General features: G+C 32.9%; 2 protein-coding genes across 4 annotated transcripts; one reads left to right on the forward strand and one right to left on the reverse strand.

Moving 5' to 3' along the window:
• LOC104265755 lies at positions 1 to 12855 on the forward strand. Of its 3 annotated transcripts, XM_026834474.1 has the most exons (23): positions 3 to 106; positions 255 to 324; positions 581 to 708; positions 1805 to 1951; positions 2325 to 2459; positions 3109 to 3226; positions 3780 to 3909; positions 3970 to 4086; positions 4399 to 4622; positions 5008 to 5077; positions 5659 to 5896; positions 5957 to 6046; positions 6388 to 6542; positions 7198 to 7349; positions 7710 to 7868; positions 8309 to 8848; positions 8909 to 9014; positions 9461 to 9600; positions 10049 to 10136; positions 10505 to 10737; positions 11185 to 11346; positions 11782 to 11923; positions 12470 to 12855. In XM_026834474.1, the coding sequence occupies exons 1-23, from the start codon at positions 89 to 91 to the stop codon at positions 12675 to 12677; spliced, it is 3570 nt and encodes a 1189-aa protein (XP_026690275.1). In that variant the 5' UTR covers positions 3 to 88; the 3' UTR covers positions 12678 to 12855. The 3 variants fall into 3 exon arrangements, with proteins under 3 accessions (XP_026690274.1, XP_026690275.1, XP_009858733.2); XM_026834473.1 differs by having other exon boundaries at positions 1 to 106; positions 8309 to 9014; positions 10052 to 10136; XM_009860431.3 differs by having other exon boundaries at positions 8309 to 9014.
• On the reverse strand, positions 12797 to 25008 carry LOC100177335 (U2 snRNP-associated SURP motif-containing protein-like). The gene is made up of 21 exons (XM_026834481.1): positions 24883 to 25008; positions 24584 to 24797; positions 24005 to 24135; positions 23551 to 23749; positions 23120 to 23262; positions 22730 to 22835; positions 22244 to 22458; positions 22053 to 22096; positions 21313 to 21417; positions 21040 to 21106; positions 20142 to 20350; positions 19353 to 19595; positions 18482 to 18686; positions 17729 to 17876; positions 16910 to 17076; positions 15416 to 15481; positions 14772 to 14882; positions 14452 to 14513; positions 13838 to 13941; positions 13355 to 13439; positions 12797 to 13096 (listed from the first exon to the last, which is right to left on the reverse strand). The coding sequence occupies exons 1-21, from the start codon at positions 24886 to 24888 to the stop codon at positions 12958 to 12960; spliced, it is 2769 nt and encodes a 922-aa protein (XP_026690282.1). The 5' UTR covers positions 24889 to 25008; the 3' UTR covers positions 12797 to 12957.
• Positions 25009 to 25028: the final 20 nt, after the last annotated feature.

A 25028-nucleotide genomic window follows, 5' to 3' on the forward strand; every position in this document is an offset into this window, starting at 1 on the left:
TAAAGTAACGTTGATGTTGCATCTGTCGTCTATAAACCATGTTATAAATCAAACTTTATTATTTGGACAGTGGTATGATAAATAAATAATGAAAATAACACCGAAGGTAAGTATAGTTGTACATAGTTAGCGCATACTGATGCTATATCACCAGGATTATCATGAGTTTTTACTGTCTTTTCCAACTGACTTTAACACACAAACATTGCCCCAAACCAGTACCATAAAATGCTCTAAGTGCGTTTAATTTTCAGATTTTACTTCAGAGGGCACAGAAGCCACTTTTAAATGTTCTACATTTGGATTTAACTCATTTGGGAATTGGTAATTATTTACTTAACTGTTTTAATACTGTGTTGTATTTCTTTGGGTAAATTGTCAAGATAAGTTAAATTGCATATTCCTAAACAAGAACAAGACTAACTAACACAATTATTTACCAACATGTACACATATTTTAACTAAAACTTTTATTTTTTTGGCAAAAAAGGCTATAAACCTTTGAATTTTTCAGTATACAAGTTTTGTTGCCAATTGTTTTTAGAAGTTATTTAAGGAATATGTTATTACGCTGTCACAGGAGCTGTAGAAGGACTTTCTTACTGCCCTAAACTTCAAAGCCTTGACCTCAGTTATAATTGTTTGGAAGAATTTGAAAATTTTGAATCATGTGTTAACCTGTGGAAACTAAATCTTTCAAATAACAAGGTATATATATGTAATATGTATATGTGGATAATTGAAATATGATGTTATATATATATATATATATATGTCTGTGTGGATAATTGAAATATGATGGGTTTTACTAGTTCTATATAGAGTTTAATTGAAACATCTACATGATTATCATCGTTTCATTTTTGATTTAGTATATTTTGTATATATATACAAAACCTGTTTTAAGCTTGTGAGGTGCATTTTTGTATTGTAACTCATGACAGTGTTTGTATTTTAACCAAGGAAACTTGGTTTGAAGCTCATTGCTGCTACCATTGTGGGTGTCCTTGACCAAGACACTTCACCACAATTGCTCCAACCTAGTGACTATTAATCAGTTGTTGAGATTGTCAGCCATACAGAAAAAAAAAAAACTAAAAGCGCTTAGCCTCAAACTCAATAAATGGCACTCATAAAGTTTATTTCAAATAAGATACTTGTATTATCATTACTTGCCCACACAGGGACAACAAGTTACATTCATTCAGATAAACCAGATTAAGAAAAATGTAATAATGATTGTAGAAATGTCACTTGCTTTATCCTTGCATGGTTGAAAAGCGATAGTGGTTATAATACAGCTGTTTTGTTAGTTTGTTACACACATACCGCACTTGCTTATAATTTGGAAAACCCATTAGCGACCACAGGATTGAAGCAAGTGTTGTTAAATGTCTTGCCCAAGCACATATGCCTGCAATGGTAGCTGCAATAAGCCTTGAACCCAGTACCTCTAGATTTGAGGCAGGCACATTAACCATTCTGCCAGGCGCCGGACAAAGGCATATCCAAGAATTTAATAAGGAGGGGGCCGCAAGTTTTTGTTAAAAAAATGAACGCGTATAAAACTTGCTTGATAAAAACATACCCTGACTAACATAAAAATTCAGGCACATAATAGAAACACGTAAGATTGGTTTCAACTACAATAATATGACTATTTTTAAAAATAATTTTCAAAGAGGGTTTAAGGGCCCCCGTGACTCACCCTGCCCTTGTATACGCCCCTAGTGCCGGATAATGATGTTTCCCAATCGTAGACCTATTATTGTACTGATTGTATTTTTATTTTAATTTACAACAGATCAAATGTCTTTCATCATTACCACAAATGTTTGCAATTGGAACTTTGGATTTATCAAACAATCTCTTAACTTGGAACGAACTATCTCACTTACGCAGTATACATATACTGGATCTCAAACTACATGGAAATTCTGTGCTTTCAAGTGTATGTGTATTTTATCTGTCAAGTTTATTTAGCAAATTATATTAAAAATACGGGATTTTCGTCTAAAATATATTGAAATGTATATTATAAAAATTCAAACATACATTAGAAGGTATCAGAACTTTGTATTTATTGTATTGATTAATAGACTAGAAGTTCAAAACCTATTGTACACTACTTTAACTTTTGGTACATGAAGGTCTTTAATGCGGTACACAAGCGACTTATTTAAGATTACTAATCAAATAAATTAACAGTAAATAAAATTAAAGCATAAATATTCTGTGTTTTTGGCACAAGGTCTCTGTTGAAAGTAAAATTGTTTTACGAGTGGAAAAAAATAGCATAACTGTATATACTGTTTATTTCTTAGGACACCTACTACAGACTACATGTTATAGATTGTTTACCCAATGTGTGGATGTTGGATGGAAGGTTGGTAACAACAGCTGAGCGTCTTCAAGTTCATCACTTTTTTCATGACTCGGCCCTTTCACGCCATCCAGTGGTAAATAATATGAGCCGCATTATCTTTAATACTATTTTTTCTATGTCTTACTTTGGTGTGAATTTTTACATTTGTATTATAAACAGTTTTTCCACTGTTGTGTTGCAATTATTTGTTTACTTTTAGTGGCTGTCCATTTACAAACTGTTCATTACATCGTTTCAATACTTGGGTCTTTGCAAATTTTAAAATGATTTTGCAAGTTTTAATGATTTATGGCTTCCATTATTTTTCGGAACAGTATTTTAAGTTTACCCCTGCTTCCCCACCTGGATGTCCACCTCCACTATAAGTTTAGGGCAATAGGAGAATACTTTATGTCCCAAATGAATCAACGTAACTTGCTTTATTCTTCGGATGGCGGGGAAACGACAGTCGTTATAAAACAGGTGTTCTGTTTCATACACTTAATGCCAGTTTACAACTTACCATGTATGATACTTTGTAGGTAAATATTTTTTTGTTCTTTTATGTATGGCTAGGTTGAAACAATTGCCATTAAGTGTCTTGCACAAGAATGCCATACGCCCACAATAATAGCAAAGCCTAGCCTTGAACCCATTACTTCTGGGTTAGAGGCAGGGAGGTTAACCAACTGTGCCACAATGCCGCATCTTGTACAAATATGACTTTCCTAATTTAATTTCAGAGACGTAAATTAACCGAGAAAACGATTCTTTCCACGAAATCCAATGACGGGTCAATATATGGATGTAGAACGTATGAATTCACTGCAAGTTTTTCTGTCAGTGAGCATCAAACTAGTGGTAAGGAAAATCAAATCCTGGTCAGTTCACATGCAATAAATTTAAGGGTTTGTAGGGAAAACATCATGTTTTTTTTAACAACATCTGAGGTGACATTGTTAAAATCTGATTACCAGAACTTTGAAACATCCATAGTTGCCAAACATAGGGAACTTCCTTGATAAATGTGGTAAAACATCATACTTTGATTATGCTTGTTTGTTTGGGCACTGAACACCAGGGTAAAAGCTAGTATACATTTAAAAATAGGTTGTTAAAAAATATTATGTCGCCCTATGTTTTAAAAGTCTCTCCGACATGTCACCTCAATCACTCCCAAGGTTACATTGTAGGTTTGTAACTAAGTTGTATGGATAAGAATTTAATCTTGTGGCTATTTTTGGTTGGAAGTTATGTATTTGGGATTTTGACTAGACATGTTTAAATGTACTAGGTAGCATGTTTTTATAACTAAATCAACTAATGCACTTTATAAATAAGTGATTATAATTTCCTAATTATACATTTGTTTGATTTATTCAAATTAAGTGTATATTTGTTTAATTTATTTCAGAAACCGATAAACGAAGATTAGCATTCTTGGCCCAGCAGTTCACGAAAGATCTTTGCATTGTTAACAGAAGAATGGAAAAAGTGTTGGAACAATTGCCAGGCAATTGGCTGCATCATATAATTGTTAACAGGTTGTGAGGTGTATGGCTGTTACAATAAACCGACGAAAATAACTTTTCATAAATTTTCAGACATTCCCAAACCGAGAGGTGTAACATGTTACTTCTGCTCCTTGTTTCTTATTTGGAATTTGATTTGCCGTTTGAGTTAGTGGCTCAAACTTTATCTGTGAGCAAACTGAATCCACTGTAAGATATTAATATAAGTTACCTATCATTTTAAATATTTTTATTTTTTTTTAAATAACATTATTTTTTTGTGATGTGTTTATTTGAAATTGAACTTTTTGTATTTTTTTTTTTGGTTAAATTTTTGATGTTTTTTTGGCATTAATTTATGTAGTAAATATTTTTATTCTAGATTTAAAGTGATTTTTTTATAAGCATGTTATGTTTTATGTACAAGATTCGGAGTAATTGTCAACAAATGCTGAAATCTTTACCATATGATCTCACCTATAAAATAATATATGCCTTTCGTTCAATGTTTATTTTTTGAAGGTTTGGAATCGATACCGATCTTTTATTCAAACTGGATTCACAATCCACAATAGAGGTTGTGAGCTTGCTTGTCAGTGCTTGCAAGCTTGATCGAGAGATTCTTCGCACAGATAAAAACAAAGGAAAGTTTGGAGGATTATACGACAAATTATATCTATGTTTGTATCACGCCGTGGCTCATCTTATTGTTACAAAAGATAAACAAAGGAATATAAACACAAGAGGTATTTAATGTATGTTTATATAAAGTAAAGTGTGTCCTAGTGAATTTCTCATTCATCTAGATTGTTTTTTTCGGTGTTGTAGAAAAGTGTTTAGCGCGCCTGCCTGTAACCCAGAGGTAATGGGTTCGAGGTTCGAAGTGGTCACTAATGGTTTGTCCAAATTATCAGTCATACATAAACATTGAAAAAATCCCCCAAAAAATATTCACCCACAAAGTTAAATACATGGTAACTCGTAAGCTTGCACGAGGTGTTAAACCCGTGTGATAACGACTATCGTTTTCCGGCTACGGGAGGATAAAGTAAGTTACTTTCATATTCATACTATCAACATTAATAAATTGTGTTACACTCCAATAACATATATATGTTTTATTCTACACAGCTTTTAAACAGAATCCAACAAGATCAAATTATCGCTTAGCAAGACCGCATACAGCTCCACCAAGTTATAAGTGAGAATTTTCCTATAGATTATATTTTTATGTAAGACTAAAGTATTGGTATTGGGGCAACACCCTAAATCGAACCATTCGCAGATTCCCTAGAATGCCTAATAGTAAGACGACACACACATAGAATGTAAACACTAAAATAATATTATTGGGTGTAAATAACAAGTTCGTTTTTCAAAAAAACAAATTTGTTTTAAAAAATCTTTAATGTATTTGTATAGTCCTGTAGGGTAAGATGGGACACTTTTAGCTCATAATATCCAAATATCCTGAATGTGTTTTAAACAATTAACAACGGTCTATGGAAGTCGTGAGAATAGAGTTTTATAATTTTTTGAATGTTCTTTGTTTACTACCGAATGGGACTAAAAAATAGAATGAAACCGTGTCCCATCTTCCCTCAGTCTACTATATAATAAATAGTCTGTTCTATAAAGGTTAGGTGATGACTTACAGCAAAGTGTGCCACAGTTCCTGGGGTTGGCCAGGGTTGGCTTTTACGCTGTCAATAAAATGTAAAAACATTACCCGAATATAACCATTAATAAAATGATAGAATATACCATTTTTGTTTTATACAGGAACAACAAGACATTGAACAATGTTTCTAAAACTGATCACCGAGCATTGGTTGAATGGAAAACGCATCAATGCTTGCTGGCATCGGAACTTGTCCTTCTACTCAGTGTTGTTCCATCTTTCTATCATTATATTTCAGCTAATCATACTGGAATCTGTAAAGTTCTGTTCATTGCAACTGGTGATGCAAAGCTTGCTTCTCATCTCAGTCTTATTGCTGAGCAACTTGCTGTGAATGGGGTCAGTGTATTAGTTAGTGCTGCTGTGTTTGTTTGTATAATCTGGGTTATTTTTCTATAGGGTGATGTAAGCATACTGTATAAGGAAATATGCAAAAGTGTGATGTACAGAATTGAAAGTGCTGTAAAAGGGCAAACTTCAAATCTGAGTGTAAGTATTCTCTATGTCTACGGCTGATGCTGTCTTTCATATTATGTTTTTAAAAACCATTCTTTTTCTGGAATAAAAATTTCAAATACTGGATTAATAACCAACGTTTTGTTTTTCATGCAGCAAAACTTGTGTTTTTTTTAAATAAAATATAAGTGTAGTTTTCGCTCGAAATGTATCAGTATACTTACAACTTCCAATGGGTGTGTCTGTGTCCTGTGCAATAGAACATCCAAGATATACAATGAAATATGTTATAACTATGAGTTGTTCCACCATGCATGGATAAATAAGTGCTAAAATTTGAATTAAAAATAAAAATTGTTTTCCCCAAATTGCAGATACCAAAATGTGATAATTGGACTTCCCCTTTGCTTTCCCAACAATGTGAAAAAACAGAGCAAGGAAAATATATATTAAACACAGCTAATGCATTTCCTAAACGTCCCAAATCTGCAATACTTGCTTCAGGAGAACATCTAACTTCAGGAAGAAGGTTATTGCAATTTAAAAAAGTTGTAATTAGTAGTTGATATAACATGGGTGTTCTGTTTCATACACCTCATGTACTGTAATGGGTTACCAGTAAGGAACTTTGTGCGTTGTTCTTTGATGAACTTTTTCACTTTTATTCTGGTGCTGTAGCACAGTTGGTTAGCGTACCTGCGTCAAACCCAGAGGTGATGGGTTTAAGGCTTGTCATTGCTGCCATTGTGAGCGTATATGTGCGTGGGCAAGACATTTAACGGTATTTGCTTCAATCCAGTGGTCACTAACGAGTTGTTCAAATTATCAGCCACATAAAAAATAAAAAAATCAACAAAAAAATAATCACCCACAAAGTAATATACTTGGTAACTCGTAAGCTGGCACGAGGTATATAAACATGTATGTGTTATAACGACTGTCCTTTTCCGGCTACGCGAGGATAAAACAAAAAAAAAACATATATATTCTATATAGTTAACTATTTGGAAATCTCATTAGTGACCACAAGATTTTGGCAGTAAACTTGAAGTGTCTTGTACTCTTGTTCAAAGACACACGCCCACAATTTATAAAGCTTGTAACTTATTATTCTTTGGTTACCATGCAAGCGCTTAAACCACTAAACCCCAGAATTTATTTATCCAAAAACTAATTTTCTCCAGTCGAATTGTATCAAGATCCAACAGCACACTTCACAGAACGACTCCTACCTTGTCCCTCGGTTCAGATGTTTTGCTTGGAGCTCAAAATCTTGCCAGGGTCATTGCTCTACCAGATCAGAATGTTGCTTTAGTTCAAATGGATGCAGTTCCAGGTAGTTTAAAAAAGTTAGATTTTGACAGGAAAGTTTGAAAAAGTTTTTCTACATTAGATTTTGACATATTCTATTTTTGTCATAGATTAAGATGTCTATGATAAATGTAAGATATCTATGTTGGACCTTAAATGTTAGAAATTCTTTAAAATGTTTGCAGCGGAAAAAAATGTTTATGACAGTAAAAATAATCCTAATATTCTTAGTTGCATCTATGCTAAGTGATTAAAACAAATCTATTATTATTTAATATATTTTGATTTTGACCATATTATCTCAATTATTTTGGGGTTTAAAATAATCTATCACTAAAAAATTGCCTTAATTTATATTTGATGAAAAATTGTTGATTGTTTTTAGCATCAAATGGTTCAGTGGTTATCCACAGCAGTAATGCTGATGCTCATTATTCATACATTGATACTGAAAAACTTGAATATGATTTGTATGCAAGATATTGGAAACCTGTGGGTTCAGTTGGTGATAAAGTAACACTTCAAATAAAATCACCATCTACAGGTAAATGTAAAAGTTTTTGGAAATGCTTGAACAAGGGAATGACTGTTTGCTTAAAATAAATAACTTATTTATTTTCTTGCGAGTTATAACACAAGCAGCCTATTCCCTGCAACTTTATGGGTGATTGTTTTCTGGGAGCTAATTTCCTCTGTATGGCTGACAATTTGGACAACTCATTATTTTCTTGCGTTTATTTTTTTTCTTACGAGTTATAACACAAGCGTCCTATTTCTTGCAACTTAATGGGTGATTGTTTTCTGGGGGCTAATTTCCTCTGTATGGCTGACAATTTGGACAACTCATTAGTGACCACTGGGTTAAAAAAGTACAATTAAGTGTCTTGGTCAAGGACAAATACAACATGTGTGTCTTGGTCAAGGACAAATACAACATGTCTTTAACATTTTACTTCAAATTGAATAATTTAATTTTCAAACTAGGTGTCATCAGCGATAATCAAAAGTCAAATGTGCAATCTGGACAGAAGGAAAAGAAACCTAACGTGGAAACGGCATTAACTCTTTACGATGAAAACAAACTTGTTGGTGAAGGTGTATATGAAGGATTGAATCTACAGAAACCTCTCTCTACTGTGTTTTGTGAAAAAATGCAAGTTAATATTACTGACGCTATTGAGCAGTCAGGAATTCAAAATCCAGATTTAAGAAAAAAGTTTTCGTTAATACCTGGAAATGATGTTTCTACGTTTCTCACACAAACTCACGCATGTGATTCATATCGTGAGAATGAAAAAAATGGTTTAGTGAAAAACGATTCACGTGATAGGGATATGACGAAATATGAACCACACGATGAAAATTTGGTGAAAAATTATTCACGTGAATTGGATGGAATAAAGTTTAAACCACACGATGAAAATTTGGTGAAAAATGATTCATGTGAATTGGATGAGTTGAAATATGAACCACATGATGAAAATTTTGTGAAAAATGATTCACGTGAAATGGAAGGGATGAAACATGAACCACACGATGAAAATTTTGTGAAAAATGATTCACGTGAATTGGATGAGTTGAAATATGAACCACAGGATTCTGTAAAAGAAATGTTAAATAATCAAGATGGCACTGAAGAAAATTCGGAACCAGATAAAAGACAACAAGTTGTGTCCATACCTATCACTGTGTAAGTTGATTAACTTGTGTAGTAACCTATAAGTGGGCACGAGGTGTATGAAACAGGATGCTCGTGGTATAATGACTGTCTTTGCCCCCGTTATACAAGATTTAGTTGCATTCATCAATTAAAGTTGTTGGTCATTCAATAATTAATATTTTACGTTAGAATAGACCTAACAATGAATTATTTCCATTCGGTAAAACATACTGAGAAAATGGCTGACTTAGTTGTAGGTGCAAAATTCATAAATCATTGTTTTCAATGTTTTAAGGAATTCCGTTAATATGATTGCTTTGTATTTTTCAAAGACGCTTCTTTTTTAAATTTAATTGTAGATCCCTGCATTTTGTTAAAAATAAAACCACCAAATCAGTTGCCTACTGAAATAAAATGACTAAGAAAAATCTTATTTAAGTAATACAGATATAATTTTAAACAAAGTTTGATTTCAGGCCCCAAACGAATGTTGAGAATGTAGCAGAAGAAGAAAGTTTGCAACCAAATATAAATAAAGTAGATTCCATTCAACATGGTGTAACACATGATGATGGTAACCTTCTTTATAGCAACCCTCCAACCCCTACAGACCAAGGTATACTAATCATAGTATTTTTGTTCGGGGTCGTTACTAGTGATGGCCTCTCCTAACCCAAAGGTTATGGGTTCAAAGCTCGTCATTGCTACCATTGTGGGCGTATAAGTCCTTGGGCAAGACACTTAACGACAATCGCTCCAACCCAGTGGTCACTAATGGGTTGTACAAATAATACGCCATGCAGAAAATTTTTTTTTTTTAAGTTTAATAGAAATGTGTCCCAAACATTTTAAACTCAGATTGCGATAAATGTAGTTGCATTTGCTTTAATAAAATTAAGTTTTCTGATTTCAAAAGTCTAGCTACAGCAGTAGTATATATTGCTAATGATTATATTTTTATTTATTTTTATTTGCAATATGATTATTTTTTATATCTGTATTGTATTGTAATACTATCAACGAATATTTTAAAAAGTTCTAAAATGTTGTTGTATTTTTTATAGTAGGTAAACTTGAAGCTACTAAAGTCCAACAACATTTATCACACAGACGAGCTCACAGTGCAAGAGTTCGGAAAATTCCAATATCAAAGTAAGTTAAACAATCTATATTTTTAAAATTTGTTAAGAAAAGTATCAACTTTTTTTAATATGAATCTTGTCATTTACACTTTTTTCGGGATATGTCGACTTAAACTACATGTTGCAACTGATATAAAATGGGGAGGGGGCAAAATTTCTGCAATAAACAAATGAACAGTTGTTAGCTGGCCTGCCTTTAACTCAGAGGTTACAGGTTCAAGGCTTGTCGCTGCTACCATTGTGGGCATATGTGTTCTTGGCCAACATACTTAGAGGCAGTTGCTCCAACCCAGTGGTCACTTATGGATTGTCTGTTAGCAAAAAATATATTTAAAATGGAATGTCATGTCAGTGAATCAAAAAAAACTTTTTTTTCAGTGAGGTGGCAAGAAAATCCCGACCATCAAGTGCCATGATATCACGACAAAAACAAGTCATGTTTCATGAAAACGTTGATCACTGTGAGTTTGAATCACGACCTGGGAGTGCTTCATCATTTCAACTTCGTCGAACAGAGGCATGGAGGTCTTCTGCATCATCTGGATCAGGATTTGGAATCGCCCCGGAAAATTCACTTCATGAGCTGATTGTGGACAAAATATCAAACAAAGGTTAGAATTTTTTAACATGATTACTTAAATACCTACCTTATTATGTAAGAATGCATGTCCAGTGCTTACTTTATTATAAAGTAGTTGCTTTTTGTGCTAAACCAGGATTGACTCAACTCTTTTCTCTTTGGAAATTTTTTCTGAAAAAGAATAGTTGAGAAAATGTTTGAAACATTTAATATTCATTTTACCTGTAATTTAATTAAAACATTTTTTCGTGACAAATCCTGTCAATCTGGCCTTAATCTAATGCTCATGAAGTTGGACAATTCTTGTACTAAATATAAATCAGAATTAAGTTCTACGAAATATGTAACGGTCAAGAAACAAGTCCGAAAAAAGGACTTTTTTAAATACATTTTTTTTAACTAAAGAGGCATAATCTGTTGCTTAAAATATTCGGTCTCTTTACTTAAAATAAAAAACAGGTTTTCTATTTCTTTACAGTGAAGTTGGGCAAAGGAATAAAGATTCCACCACAGAGACCAACTTCTCCTGACCATCCACACATTGATATTGTTCAAATAAAACGATTAAGCAAAGAGAAATTATTGTCACCAGCATCGTATAGTATAAAGTCACCAATATCTGGTGGCCCAAAGATTAAAGGTACTTACAGTTTCACTTAAAGCAGATAAGTCTAACTGCTACAGTTCCTGAAAACGTTCTGGCTTAGACACTCGTGATGTATATGATACCAACATACATGGTTCAAATTAGACAACCATGTGATTAAACTCTTATCTTTTTTATTTATACATTCCATTCTATATGGGTTAGGCCCTACAGAAATATGCTGAAGTTGGCCCATTTTTTGTTACATTAGATAAATATGCTACAATTGTTTTATTAAATGTCTTACTACTATATTATAATTGTTTGATGTAATAGTCAGTAGTCACACCTTTTATTTAATGTACTCGTGTTTTTACGTTAAGCAGTTATAACAACAGATATTTTATTTGTAATAACCACTTTTTGTATATTACTGCTTCTTTGCCAACACTGCAGAAATAAAAACTAAAGTTGATTTATCATTTGCAGGTAGATTACTGTCAACAAGTCGATGGCTAGCCGAAGGTCGCAATGTTCACAAAGAAAAAGAAGAAATAAAGAAATGTTTTACTTCTCCTCGTTTACCTGGTTATCTTGTGGGTTCAAATATGTTTCCAACGAACACAGGAAGGTTAGAAATAGTTGTGATAGGAACTACTAACCGAAATTGTAACTCAACCTTTTTTCTGCCGGCCAAATATTAGGCATACAGTAGTGACAAATCTACTAGCTTACGATATAAAAAACATATACAATAAGAGGCAAAAAGCTTTGTGAACTAATGTGATTGTTGACCTAATGGCAACGCAGCAGATGAGAAGCACAGACCAAAATAAGACGAAATGCGATAATTTCAAAGTGATTTAAAAGATTTTATATTCTGTTTCAAATACTGGCGCCGTGACAAGGCGCCTGCCTGTAACTCAGAGGTAATGGGCTTGTCACTGCTATCATTTTGAGCGTGTATGTCCTCAGGCAAGACACCGAACGACAATTGCTCCAACCCAGTGGTCACTAAAGGGTTGTCAAATGCAGCCATACTTAATTAATCAAAAAAATAAAATAAAAAGTACCATACATGGTAAGTCGTAAGCTGGCACGAAGGGTATGAACACCTGACGTGAAAATAAAGCGAGTTACTTTCATTCATTCAATGTAATATATTCTATATTCACAGCACCAGTACAAGACAATCAAAACCATTCCACCACCTTCTATCAAGTTACCAACGTAACAATAGAAATCAAAGTGTCTCGAGTTCATCACTTGGTGGAGCACTTGTATGGCATCGACCACAGTTCTCTGCACTCGGTGAATTAAGAAAATTATCAGCGAAGTCAAATCTCCCAAGAAAACGACAAGCAAGACCATTTCTTCATAAATGAGATTACCTTATTTTTATAAAACTTAGTTACCTGTATTCTCACTGTGAAAACTCCAATTTTCCTAACACTAGATTTCCTAATGTAGATTCCTATACTGCTTGCATTAGTACTTGCCTGCGAACGCTAATAACCATAGGTTTATTAATATTGTTCATGAAATACACGCTGTTACTTTGTACAAGCATTTGGCTGCATTCTATTCGTGATAACAGTTAGTCATGTGGTTTTTACCACAAAACCCTCAAAACTCTTAGTTTTCTTAAATCTCGCATCCGGAGCATCAATGCTTGCTCTTTCTCTTCTTCTTCCTCTCCCTGGATCTCGACCTGGATCTCTTTGAACGATGAGGACTTTTCGATCGTCTACGATCAGGAGTGGAAACTTTGCGACTATATTTTTCTCTCGAGCGAGACCTGGTCCTGAACATGGTCAACATAAATATAAAATTATTTAATCGTTTGTGTTTTAGTTTTTTTTGCAGGCTAGACTAAAAAAATGTTATAAACTTTGTATTTTTCATTTGAATAATAAATTATATATTATTGACAGTTTAAAAAAAAAATTTTAAACTTTGTTTATCCATTTAAACAGCAAAATGACACTCATGACATACCACGGTAAAAAACATGTCCATCACCCATTAAAATCTCATGCTGCAGCTACAAACATGTTTTTACCTTCCAGAATATTTCTTCTTTTTTGCCGAAAGTGAATATTTTCTCAAAGAATCACTCGATCCATCGCTATCATACGAAACTAACCCTGTGTGACATCATAGAATGTTAAAAAAAACAATCCACCTGTATGGTGCTGTGATTTAGTGGCTAGGTGCCTCCGTTGTTATAAAAACGGTAATCGCTTAATGCTGTTGTGAAAGTGTATTTTTTTAGCCCTAAGTCAGCCACCCAAAAAATAACTCGGCACAAAGGTATATATGTAGTAAAACAGGGGAAGATGGGACGTTATTTCATTCTATTTTCTCGTCCAATTTGGTAGTAAACAAAAAACATTCAAATAATAATAAAACCGTATTATCACAACTCCCATACAACGTTGTTAATTGTTTAAAACACAATCAGGATATTTGGACAGTATGTGCTAAAGGTGTCTTGTCTTCCCAAACCCTACTATATAAGTGATATAAAAACCACATAATTCACCTGATCCATGGTGGGAGGGAGTGTCCGAACTTTCTTTATTTTTCTTTCTTCGTTTTTTCTTTGAATGTTCAGAGTCATCCGAATCATCACTACTACTTTGTCCCCTGCCATATTGTGATGGTTAAATGCAAATTACAAAATTACATTGTCCTTGCGTGGCCGAAAAATGTTAAACACAGGCAGAGGCGCAGCCAGAAAAAAATAAGGTAGAGATTTTATTAAAAAAAATTTCAAAAATATATTTTTTTTAATTAATTTTTTGGGGGTTTAAAAGGGGGTGTAGCGACACCCTAAACCCCCCTGGCTGCGCCACTGAACACGGTGTTCTGTTTTATACACCGCTAGCTTACGAGTTAACAAGTATGTCACTTTATGAGTAATTAATATTTTTTTGTGGATTTTATATGTATGGCCGTTAATTTGGACATCTCATTAGTGACCACTGGGTTGGAGCAATTGCCTTTAATTATCTTGCCCAAGGACACATACACCCACAATGGTAACAGCAAAGAGCCTTGAAAGCATTATCTCTGGGTTAGAGGCAGACGCGCTAACCACTTTGCCACGGCGCTGGTTGTTAAGTTAAGCTGGTTGATTTTGCATCAAGCATTTACCTTCGTTTGTCTTTCTTTCTATCGGAATCTCTATGTCGCATTTTTTCTTCCCGTTCACTTACCTTATAAACATAAAATAATAATAACTGTTATTTCCTCTTCGTTTACGTTAGAGAAAACTTCAAAATATTTTAAACAAAAAAACAGAATATAGCAACAAAACAACAGTTGTTAAAACACGCTTACAATTAAAAACATATTTACATTGAATTGATGAAAGAAAATAAGCGTGGTCACTACACCTGTCTTGGAAAAAAATAAAATATTATGAACCAAGTCTACCAACATAACATCATTAAACATAATTTTTAATTTCTCACTTTATCCAATAACTTCTCTCTGTATTGAGAAACTTGTTTAGAAATTGAAACACCCGATTTTCGTTCTCTTTGTCCAGATTCTAATTCATCTTGAAATTTCATCACTTTCACCTAATATTTGTTAAATAACATTAACTTGTAATAATTTCGGCGAATCTAACCCTGATCTGGTGCTCATATAGTTGAACGATTCTTGTCAAGTGAAATATCATAAGGATCTGGTTATTACGAAAATGTAACAAAATTCAAGTTAAACCAATACCTGTATTAGAGATATTCATTTCGCCTTAATGGCATCGTCAGTCTCTTATTGAAAGAGAGAGAGATTCTATTTGAATGAGAGACTGATGATGCCAAAATAGATATCTAGACGAAATATATATCTCTAATACAGGTATTGGTTGGACTCAATGTTTGTTATGTTTTTTTGTAGCAACTTAAATAACATTAGTTTTATTTATTTGTTTTAAATATGTATAAAAAGTATATGAGAAAAAGTATGAATTAAAGAGATTAGCTGGTAGATTCAAAAGTTGCTGCTAAACACAAAGCATAGTTTTTAAGCTAAAAACATGGCTGATAAATTGAAAGTGCTTAAAATTCATCAAAAAATCAATTAAAATTTATCAAAATAGAAAACAAACCTCAATTTCCCGAAGTTTTGCTCTTTTTGATTCGTCATATTTAAATTCTTGAGCTAAGTTTTCACTCTGGAATATAATAACAATATTTATTTAAACACATTACAGAAATATGGGGAGATATTTAAAACCAGAGAATAAATAAATTATCATCAAGATGCCCACACTTCTAATATTCTAATATGTGTAAAAATAGCAATTAACAATAATACAAATATTACATGTATTTATCAGTTATCATAAACGACAAATTTATTGAGAAAAACAAAAACATATGTCACAGGCCAAAGATACGAAATACCTGCATATTTTTCAGTATTTAGTTAGTTAGTTATAGATTGGAATTATAATAACACATGCAACAATATATTAACAACCTGTATCAAATAGAATCATGCATTAGAAACAAAGTACAAATGATAAGATGGTTGGTATATACACACAGCATACAGTGGGGCAGGGAAAGATGGGACACCTTTTTATCGATTTTCTCGTCCCATTCGTTAGTAAACAAAGAATTGTTCAAATAATTATTTAACTGTATCCTGGAGACTCCTACAGACCGTTGTTAACTGTTTAAAACACTATCAGGATATTTGGATGTGCTAAAGACGTCCCATGTTCCCCCACCCTACCATATAATATAATGGGATATATGCATTACGTAAAATGGTAAACATAACTGAATAACACTGAAAACAGTACACATAGCACAACAAATAGATAAAAAGGTACATGTGTACTAGTAATGACGAGACTAGGGCTGTGGAAAAGTTAACGGTTAACCGGTTAACCGATCTTATTCGGTTAACCGCTAACGGAAAGTTCAAGTCGTTAACCGAAATATGACGTCATAGGGCATAAACGTATATCAATATCTGTCTTATTTACACGAAAGGCATGTGTTCGCGTTCGTTGATTGTTGTTTTGCAATAAGACAGAGTGCGCAGGGATGCTGTTGCTTTGATCGTGCCCTACAACAGCGATTACGTCATCAATCTTGATTGTTAATACCGCAGGCTAACTAGTTTTGCAACATTATATTATTGGTGTAATACACAACTTAAATGTTTTCCTCAGCCAAGCAGCGCGTTTATTACGAAAAAGCAGGCATTCACACGTGGATTCATTGCATCATAATAGCGATTGTTTGACCTGGCAATTGATTACGACATAATAGCAACTCACACGTTAATAACTGCGTCATAATTGCAATTCACACGTTGATTATTTAGACGGAAGGTGTTTTAAAACAGGTTTGAATACGAATAAGAAAGCATTACTTTAACGTTACGAACGTTTGCGCGTGTATTGCAAGCATAGTCCATACGTACGTCGTAAAGTTGCCTTTAAATTCGCGAAAAAAAAAGCGATAAACAAGACGCTTTTATTAGGATTACACTTGTATCGGTTAACCGGTTAAAACTGAACGGTTAAACAAAAATAGGGAAAATTCACAGCCCTAGACGAGACCCATATAATTAATAACTAAAGTACCTGTGAATGGGATTCTTCAAGTGGTTCTCCATCATAGTTCTGGTTTTCAAGTTGATCCCACTTGGAAGTTGTCATAGCTTGAGCTTCTACCTCAACAGGATCCACCATCTCCCATTTAGATTGAACAAACCGAGCCTGTGGCTCTTCTGCCACCTTTTTATTTTCCACTAACGAAAAAAAAAATTGTATTGAAAGTTACTTTCTAAAAACAATATTTTTTAAATTAGGCACAAAATCTTATTTTATTTAAAATTATTTAAAAAATTCTAATTTCCAAAATTTTTTTTTTAATAAAATATGCTCCACTGGAATTTTTTTTTCTTATACATTTTAGGGACAAAGCACTTTTTACAATAAAATTTAAAAAAAGGAATTTACTAATGCAATGGCTTTTAATTTTTATATGTAAAATATTATTTTGGTACTCTTTACTTCAAACATTAAAACTTAACTTCTATTATTAAATGCACCATATATATATATTATTATTAAAAAACAACTCTCAAACAAACATCTATTTCATTTCCCTTTTAATTCAAATTATTGTATAACATTTAATACAGTATAAACTAGCGGTTTCCAAACTGGGGTCCGTAGTTTCAGAGGGTCTACAATGTACAGCAAACAGCAATGATTGGGATTTAATAATGAAGCTTTTACTAGTATGGTTTTTGCATTTCTCCTATAGCATTTTTACAGATTTGCGAAATATCAAAATATTTGCAAAGGGTCCACCAACCAAAATTCTTAGAAAACTTTGGAAACCGCTGGTATAAACAGTATTTTATCAAATAACAAAATTTATTTCTTGTTACATACATGGCACCCCATCCAGTGGCTCCCCATCAAGAGGCATCCCATCAACATCCACATTATCCATAGGAACACCATCTACATCCTCATCATCTGCTTCATCACTTATTAATGGAAGACCTTCATCTTTAGATACCAACGGTTTTGGTTCAACCTAACAAATATAACATTGTTTAGAAACCAAATTCTATGAAGTATGTAACAAATATAAATTTAGTCTAACAAGTTGTATTCTGTAAGAGAAATACATTCTGCCTAAAATATAAAATAACTAAATCCATATTTTTCAAAGAACCTGCAACTAAACATGGAATCCCAATGTACAGTCAGACAAGAAAAACTTATACAAAAATTATTTAAATGGAAAATGGCATAAACCAGTGATTCTAAAACTGCACTACACCAGTGACAGAAATTTATCAAAACATTTGTTACCAAACTTAGTTTATTTCATACCAAGAACTATGAAGTATTTGTATAACATTAACAATGTGTGTTCTATTCTATTCTGTATGGGTGAGGTCCGTGAGGGCCTAGGATTTGGGCCAGACTTGGTCCATTACCCCATACAATGTGTGTTACCATGTATGTAACTTTAAAAAAAAAAAAAAATTAAACAAAGATATTTTCTTAGGAAAACACAAAAAAAAACAAAAAGACTTAAAAGTTAAAATTTTCATAAAACAACACAAATAATTTTTTTTTACCTTTTTCCTGGTTAAAAAATTAGACCTTAAAATTTACCTATTTATAAAATACCTGTTTCTGGCTTGTTCCGCCCACTAAGCCAAGGAAAGTGTTTTGTAAATGAATAAGCAATTTATCCGGGTATATTGCCCAGTCATCCCATGCTCTAAAGCACGAAAGAATTTTCTGTTTAAATTGCTCGGCTCGTAGACGACTACTGATGGCAACGTGACACAAATGTAAGTCAGTCATTACTTGTTCCAGTTTTGATTCCAACCTTGGTAAATGGAAATCAATATTATACTTTGTTTATTAGGGCAATTTTAATAATAATAATCAGTATGTATCATTTCAGCAAAACTTTTTAGAATGTAGGGAATGAAATGTGCACTTGTTTAAAATAAATTTTACGCAAGTTTTAATGATTAATGCATTGCAGAAATTTTAGGGTTTGCTGCCCACGGTGTGTATGTCTAATAAACATGACGTACGGTGGTTATAATCATTTTCATTTGGTTACAATTTATAAAGAATGTAACTTTTGGGTGATGGTTTACTGTAGTTTTTGGGTTGCTGAGACACTGTTATCCGGGTTGAGGCAATCACTATTATTTTCTTTACTAAAACACAGATTTTTCTAATGGCAGCATTAAGCTTTAAACTTAGTATTACACAGGTACAACAGGAGAGTTGTTTTACAGTTGGTTGCACTATTTGTATGCAATATGTTATGAAACCTTGGATTTACGAGAAATCCAAAGCAACCAGTAATAAGCAATTGTAAACAAATCCAAAACTATTTTTAAATACAATGAATGGTTATATCCTTATTTTCCAATTATAATAATTTGCAGCTCTGCAAATTGATTCATTATTCCAGGACATTATTTTACTAGAAAAGCTACCTTGCTCACTGTTTCTAAAAAATCAAAAAAAAACTTACTGTTTTCTAAAAAACGAAGCGTTTGCAACTTTTGCAGATGAGTTGTGCAAGATATCTGATATCAAGTACAGCCGTGCAATTTTCTTTGTAAGTGGGGTTTCAAGGATTGATAAACTTTCAGCCAAACATTCAACGATTTCTTCTGCGCACTCAGCATGTTGGAGACAGAACACCATCGCGTCACCGATCAACTTTTGCCGAGGTAAAAGGCTTCGCAAAATGTCTTCAAGTTTGTCTCTTTCACTAAAATAATGGTATTTTTATTTATTTGAAATATATTTAAGTTTTTATGTTCTATATGCATGTTATTATGTGCAGGCTTGGTTCTATGAGGATATACTGCATTAGGACAATTAATAAAATAAATGTTTAAAAAGTAATAAATTGTACACATGTTGATACACGGTACACAATTACCTCACTTAGTAAAAACTTAAACCATTCCAGTCACAATTTCCACATACAGTCAACCCTTCCTAATGGAACCACATCTGGACCAAGCCAAACTGGTCCGATTAAGCAGGTAGTCTGATTATTGGGGGATAAACATATTCGTCATATTCAGACCCCCATTTCTCTCTAAACAGTGCACGTGTTTGCGTAATATCAGTGATAGAGAAACACTTACTTTTTTCTCTAAATGCATCGGTGGTCAGGTTAACCAGGGAAGATTACACAAAAAATGGACTTAGATTTATACAAGCGAAAAATGTTCCATTTAAGCGTATATAGGTAGTCCAATTAAAAGTGGACAGTACTTTATATTATACTCATACTTTATGAACTTACTCTTCCTTTAACTCTCCCTTTACTTTATCTGTATCTGCACTTGTAACATCTTGTTCCGATGCTTTAGCCGACTTGTGCATCGGAAATTCATCTTCTGAGTCTGTTTCCTCCAAGCCAGTTGAATATGGGTTTAAAGGAGGTGGCTGCCACAACGATCCACCACGAAATATACGAAATTTTGCCGTGCGATAATTTGTGGGACTCTCCCCCTGTAAAATAATGTTTAGAACATGGTGCGTATGCGCAATTTCAGGATTGCTTGGGGTGTCATGTCACCTCCACTTTTGAAACAGGGGTAATATCATTAGTTTAGCACAAAAATTAGAATACCTTTAAGCTGAATTTTATGTGTCAAAACAAAAAGTGAGAGCCAAAGTATATTGCGTGCAGCACATTAATCAATAAGGTTCCCTGTGCTTGACAACTATTAGTGTAACTGCCTTTTAACAAGTCACTTCAGATCACGGCTAGCAAAACTGTATCCTCAAAAAGATAAGTTTTCATTTTAATATATAATAAATATATACAATACAATTTATGTATTTTAACAATCAGGTCAAAAAGAAACAATAAATAAATCAGTTACATTTGCATCTGTTTAACCAGAACAAAAATCTGGATGTAACATATCGACTGTAGTTTGCCTGTTGATCCATTAATTTACAACCGTATATAATTATAGTAGTGTGGGGGAAGATGGCACACCTTTAGCACCTAATATTCCAATATCCTGATCATATTTTAAACAATTAACAACGATCTATGGGAGTCGTGAAGATACGGTCTTATTATTCTTTGCTGTTCTTTGTTCACTACCAAATGGCACGGGAAAATAAAATGAAAAGGTGTCCTATCTTCCCCCGCCCTACTATACTAAATATAGACATAAACATCTTACATGTAGCACTGAGTAAGTTCTCCAGCGATAATATATATGTGCAGGACTTTTATTATTGAAGAGAAAGCTGAAACACAAAGATGAACTTCAAGTAAACCAGCATATTGTAAATTAAGTATTTTTTTATTAAAAAAATTAAAATTTGCTCAACATATAAAAAATACAATAAAAATCCTGAAAAAAAAACATCAAAAAACAGGAAAAATAAATTTCTTTTAACAAGTTTAAACATTGTTAAAAGACTTCTACAATAAATAAAATAAAAATACCAACCGAAACATTGGGTTATTAATTTCCCTGTTCATTATCATGGCTTCAAACATTGGGCCCTCGCGTACAACAAACTCTATCATTCTATGAATCAATGCCAACAAGTTCCTGAAAGAAAAGTTAAATTATGGACCTGCAAAGGCAGGTCTCCAGCCCAGGGTTAAGGCTGGCATGTATTCCTGGAGATTCAAATCATTCAACGTTATTTATTATACATTTGATGAGAAATTTTAAATCATATGAAAAATATTTCAAATGGAAAAAATGGGATATGTTTTAAATTAAATAAACCAATGTAATTCTTCACACGTATTATCTCATAGTTGCGTTATTTCCAATATTTCGTTTACAAATATTATGGTAAAAAATACATAGGACAAGATCAGCTAAAGCGAACCAAAAATGAGCATTGTTAACATGAAGCATTTTCATATTGTTTTTAAAATATTATCATTCGATTTATCAATTTTCATGTTTATAAAAGAAAAAATGTTTTTTTTTAAATATGTTTAAAAATTGAGAGATAATTTTTACTACACCAACATTATTGGCTAATTTTCTCACACTTGATCCAGTGTGTATGAGTAAGGTAGTGATACAACATTGAATATTGTGGTTTTATGAAGTGTTTATAATGAAGAAACCCCAACAGTGATTAATTTTTATAATACAAACCAAATCCTGTAACTAAAATATGTTATATATATTGAATATTGAAAATATTTGCCGCTGAATGACGATACCTTTCCGTAGGTACTACCACACGCACAACGGAATTTTTCAAGGTCTGTTGTTGAATGTTGAATGCAGGTTCAATCAGATGACACAACGTGGACGGAACATATTTAAAAGTATGATGTGTTGATCAGTTTAAATAAAGTAAAATTTAATTTAAAAAAAAATTTATAGTTGAAAATTTTTTAGTCAAACCTACATTTTCAAAGTCTTGCTGGTCGACAAACTCTGGAGGGACACCCGGTGCTGGGGGTTTCTTCATGGGATCAAGGGGTTGAGCGTTGAATGGAAGACCAGATGGTGCCGGGGGTAGAGTACGATCAAGAAGAGCTGGGGGTACATACACTGGGTGTGGGGGGATAGGGACAGATTTACCCCAACCTAGTTTCATCTCATAATCGCATATATCTCTTCCTGTAATAATAAAATATATGTAGAAGCATTTAATCATAGCGTTACAAAATAAAGTGTAGTTTCGAAAATTTAAACTTGGTAACTCAAAAAAACCCATACTAGTCTTAAAGATTTTTTTGTAGGGTAAAGATCCAAATATTTTAATTAAAACAAGTTAAAAAACTATCGGGAAAATCAATTTACATCAATACTTTCATTTAATAATTTGCATTTTTGCCACCCTGGATGCCTACACTGTATTTTAGTAGTTTTAAAAAGATCTTTTTCATACCTTGTAAATGCCTCAGTGCGCGGTCTGCATCTTTTCTCGTCATGAAAGCAACAAACGCACAATTTCGTTCCCTCGCTCTTTCATCTTCAGTACGAGGCCACATTACCTATGATATCGTATATTATTCAGTGCAAAACACCCATATTCACCATGTGCTTTCATAAGTAAAAAAAAGTTTAGTCCAGGCCAACCCTGGAATTTGTAGATGACATTATTCGGTATAAACATTAAAAGTCACATCTAAAATGTCCAAATTCTATTCCCACCTCTTGTGCATTTATAGTTTGGCACCTATGCACATTAATGTAACACAGTATGCAACTACATGCCTACATCGCAAAACAGTTCTAACTTAACTGTGATTGTGTTAATAAATAGTTTGACTTGTACCTTTACACTAGCTAATGGCCCATATTTTCCAAACAGTTCACAAAGTTGTTGTTCATCCAATTTTGGATTGACATTTCCCAAGAACAGGTTGGTTGTCATTGGATCACCATTTTCATGGGAGCTTGCCACAAGATCATCCAACACTATATAAAGCAAAAAAATTATTCTGGGTATTAACTATTAATTCTTTATAAAGAATCTTTTGTTCCTAAACTTTAATCTATATGTAACTTTACATTATTTTTTTATTGAAATGAAAAAAAACACATACATATATATACATTTTTTTTGTGTATATAATTTAATATAAATATATGGATATATAAAACAAAAAGAGCAGAACTGCTGTAAGAGACAGCCATTTTTACCTTTGTACTGAACTTACGTATGTGATTAATTGAAATTTAACACAAAATATTATAAAAAGTTACCTGATGGATCAGCTATGTTGGCCACTATCTTGTCATCTAATGGTTGAAACCTGGATTGCCTTGGTTTATTAAAACTATCTACCATAGGACCTCTTTGCATGGATTTCTTGACACTGTGGCGTTGCTCTCTTTCTTTCTGCATCACCATTAATTCCTCTTTGAATAGTTCTAAATTGCTCTTCTTTTTGTACTCCTTTTTCTGAAGAAATGAATGAATAAATCATTTATTCTGCTGAAACACGAAACAGAAATACATGGTGTGTTTATACCGTGCCAGCTAACAAGTTACCATGTATGTATGGCTGATAATTTGATCGGGAAACTATAGTCGTTATAACAAAAGTTCTCTGTTTCCTAGACTTTGTGCCCACTTAAGAGTTACCAGTCATACCACATGTGCAACTTTCCGTTTTTTTTTAGAAATAAAAATTGTAAACTTTGTTTAAATACAAACCTTTAGTGTTGGTCGGTCAGGTTTCACAGCAGATTTCGGGGTGATGGGTGAAGAAACGACATTTGGTTTGTGTGTGTCTGGTTCATGTAAGCGAGACTTTGGCTTGTACAGCTTGCCTTTCGTAGTGTCCACTGTACAATTTAAAACAGATTTAATTAAATTGCATTGTTGGTAATGCAATTTTAATAATTTTGGTAACTCTTAAAGTGGTAAAAAATTTGGTAACTTTAAAGTAGTGATGTTTTGCTGTATTTAAAATAAAATAAACAAACAAAACACTAATGAAATTGTGCAGAAAGTTAAATTTGTTTGTAGGATTGTTGTTTTTTTTGTATTTTTTTATTTTGTGTTGAATTACAGAACTTGTTTTATAATAGGCATTTGACAATTTCTATTTTTTTTCTAAAACTTAAGTAGATTGGTTGTTTCATGGTGTAGCTTTCCCTTGAACAATACATCCTTTTATTTTCATATAAGTAGCAATTAAATTACAAAGAAGAAAACGCTGTCCATTTAGAAGTTTACTATAAATAACCAGGATGAATAACATAAACGAACATATAAAGTGAAACCACTCACTAGATTTATCAGGATTAATAACATCTCCTCGTACAAATGTTTTCATGTTTGACTTGCTGCCTTCAAATGAAGCAACAAACTCTTTATAAACCTCTTGTGTCTTCTTGTCTTCTTCTTTCTTCTTAATTTCTTCCTTTTCCCTTTTATTGAGCACATTTTTCGTCACATTCATGCGACCAATGCTAAAAGCTTTCAGCTTGCTGTCTGATATTGCCTGAAAAATATAAAACAATTAACTTAATAACATTTTAACTGCTCAATTTGTAGTTTAAAATACCACAATTTCACTCCAGACTTACCTTCATGATGGTAACGAGTGTGAAAACTTTTCAATGCAGTGGTCACAGATTCAATGACATTTCACAGTATATGGCACAGGTGAAGTTAGCAACTATATTAAACAAAATTTTCCGTCTGTTATATTACCAAAGAACAATTTAAGCAA

Source organism: Ciona intestinalis, chromosome 5 (genome assembly GCF_000224145.3).
Source record: "Ciona intestinalis chromosome 5, KH, whole genome shotgun sequence".
Classification (NCBI taxonomy): domain Eukaryota; kingdom Metazoa; phylum Chordata; class Ascidiacea; order Phlebobranchia; family Cionidae; genus Ciona; species Ciona intestinalis.

What these genes read in the sequence shown, in the direction of transcription:
- LOC104265755 (XM_009860431.3), top strand. An exon ending in GTGTCCATACCTATCACTGT is followed by an intron (nt 9,015 to 9,460) that starts GTAAGTTGATTA and finishes GTTTGATTTCAG; the next exon opens with GCCCCAAACGAATGTTGAGA. An exon ending in GGACAAAATATCAAACAAAG is followed by an intron (nt 10,738 to 11,184) that starts GTTAGAATTTTT and finishes ATTTCTTTACAG; the next exon opens with TGAAGTTGGGCAAAGGAATA.
- LOC100177335 (XM_026834481.1), bottom strand. An exon ending in GAGAGAAGTTATTGGATAAA is followed by an intron (nt 14,514 to 14,771) that starts GTGAGAAATTAA and finishes TATGTTTATAAG; the next exon opens with GTAAGTGAACGGGAAGAAAA. An exon ending in AAGAAGAAATATTCTGGAAG is followed by an intron (nt 13,097 to 13,354) that starts GTAAAAACATGT and finishes GACCATGTTCAG; the next exon opens with GACCAGGTCTCGCTCGAGAG.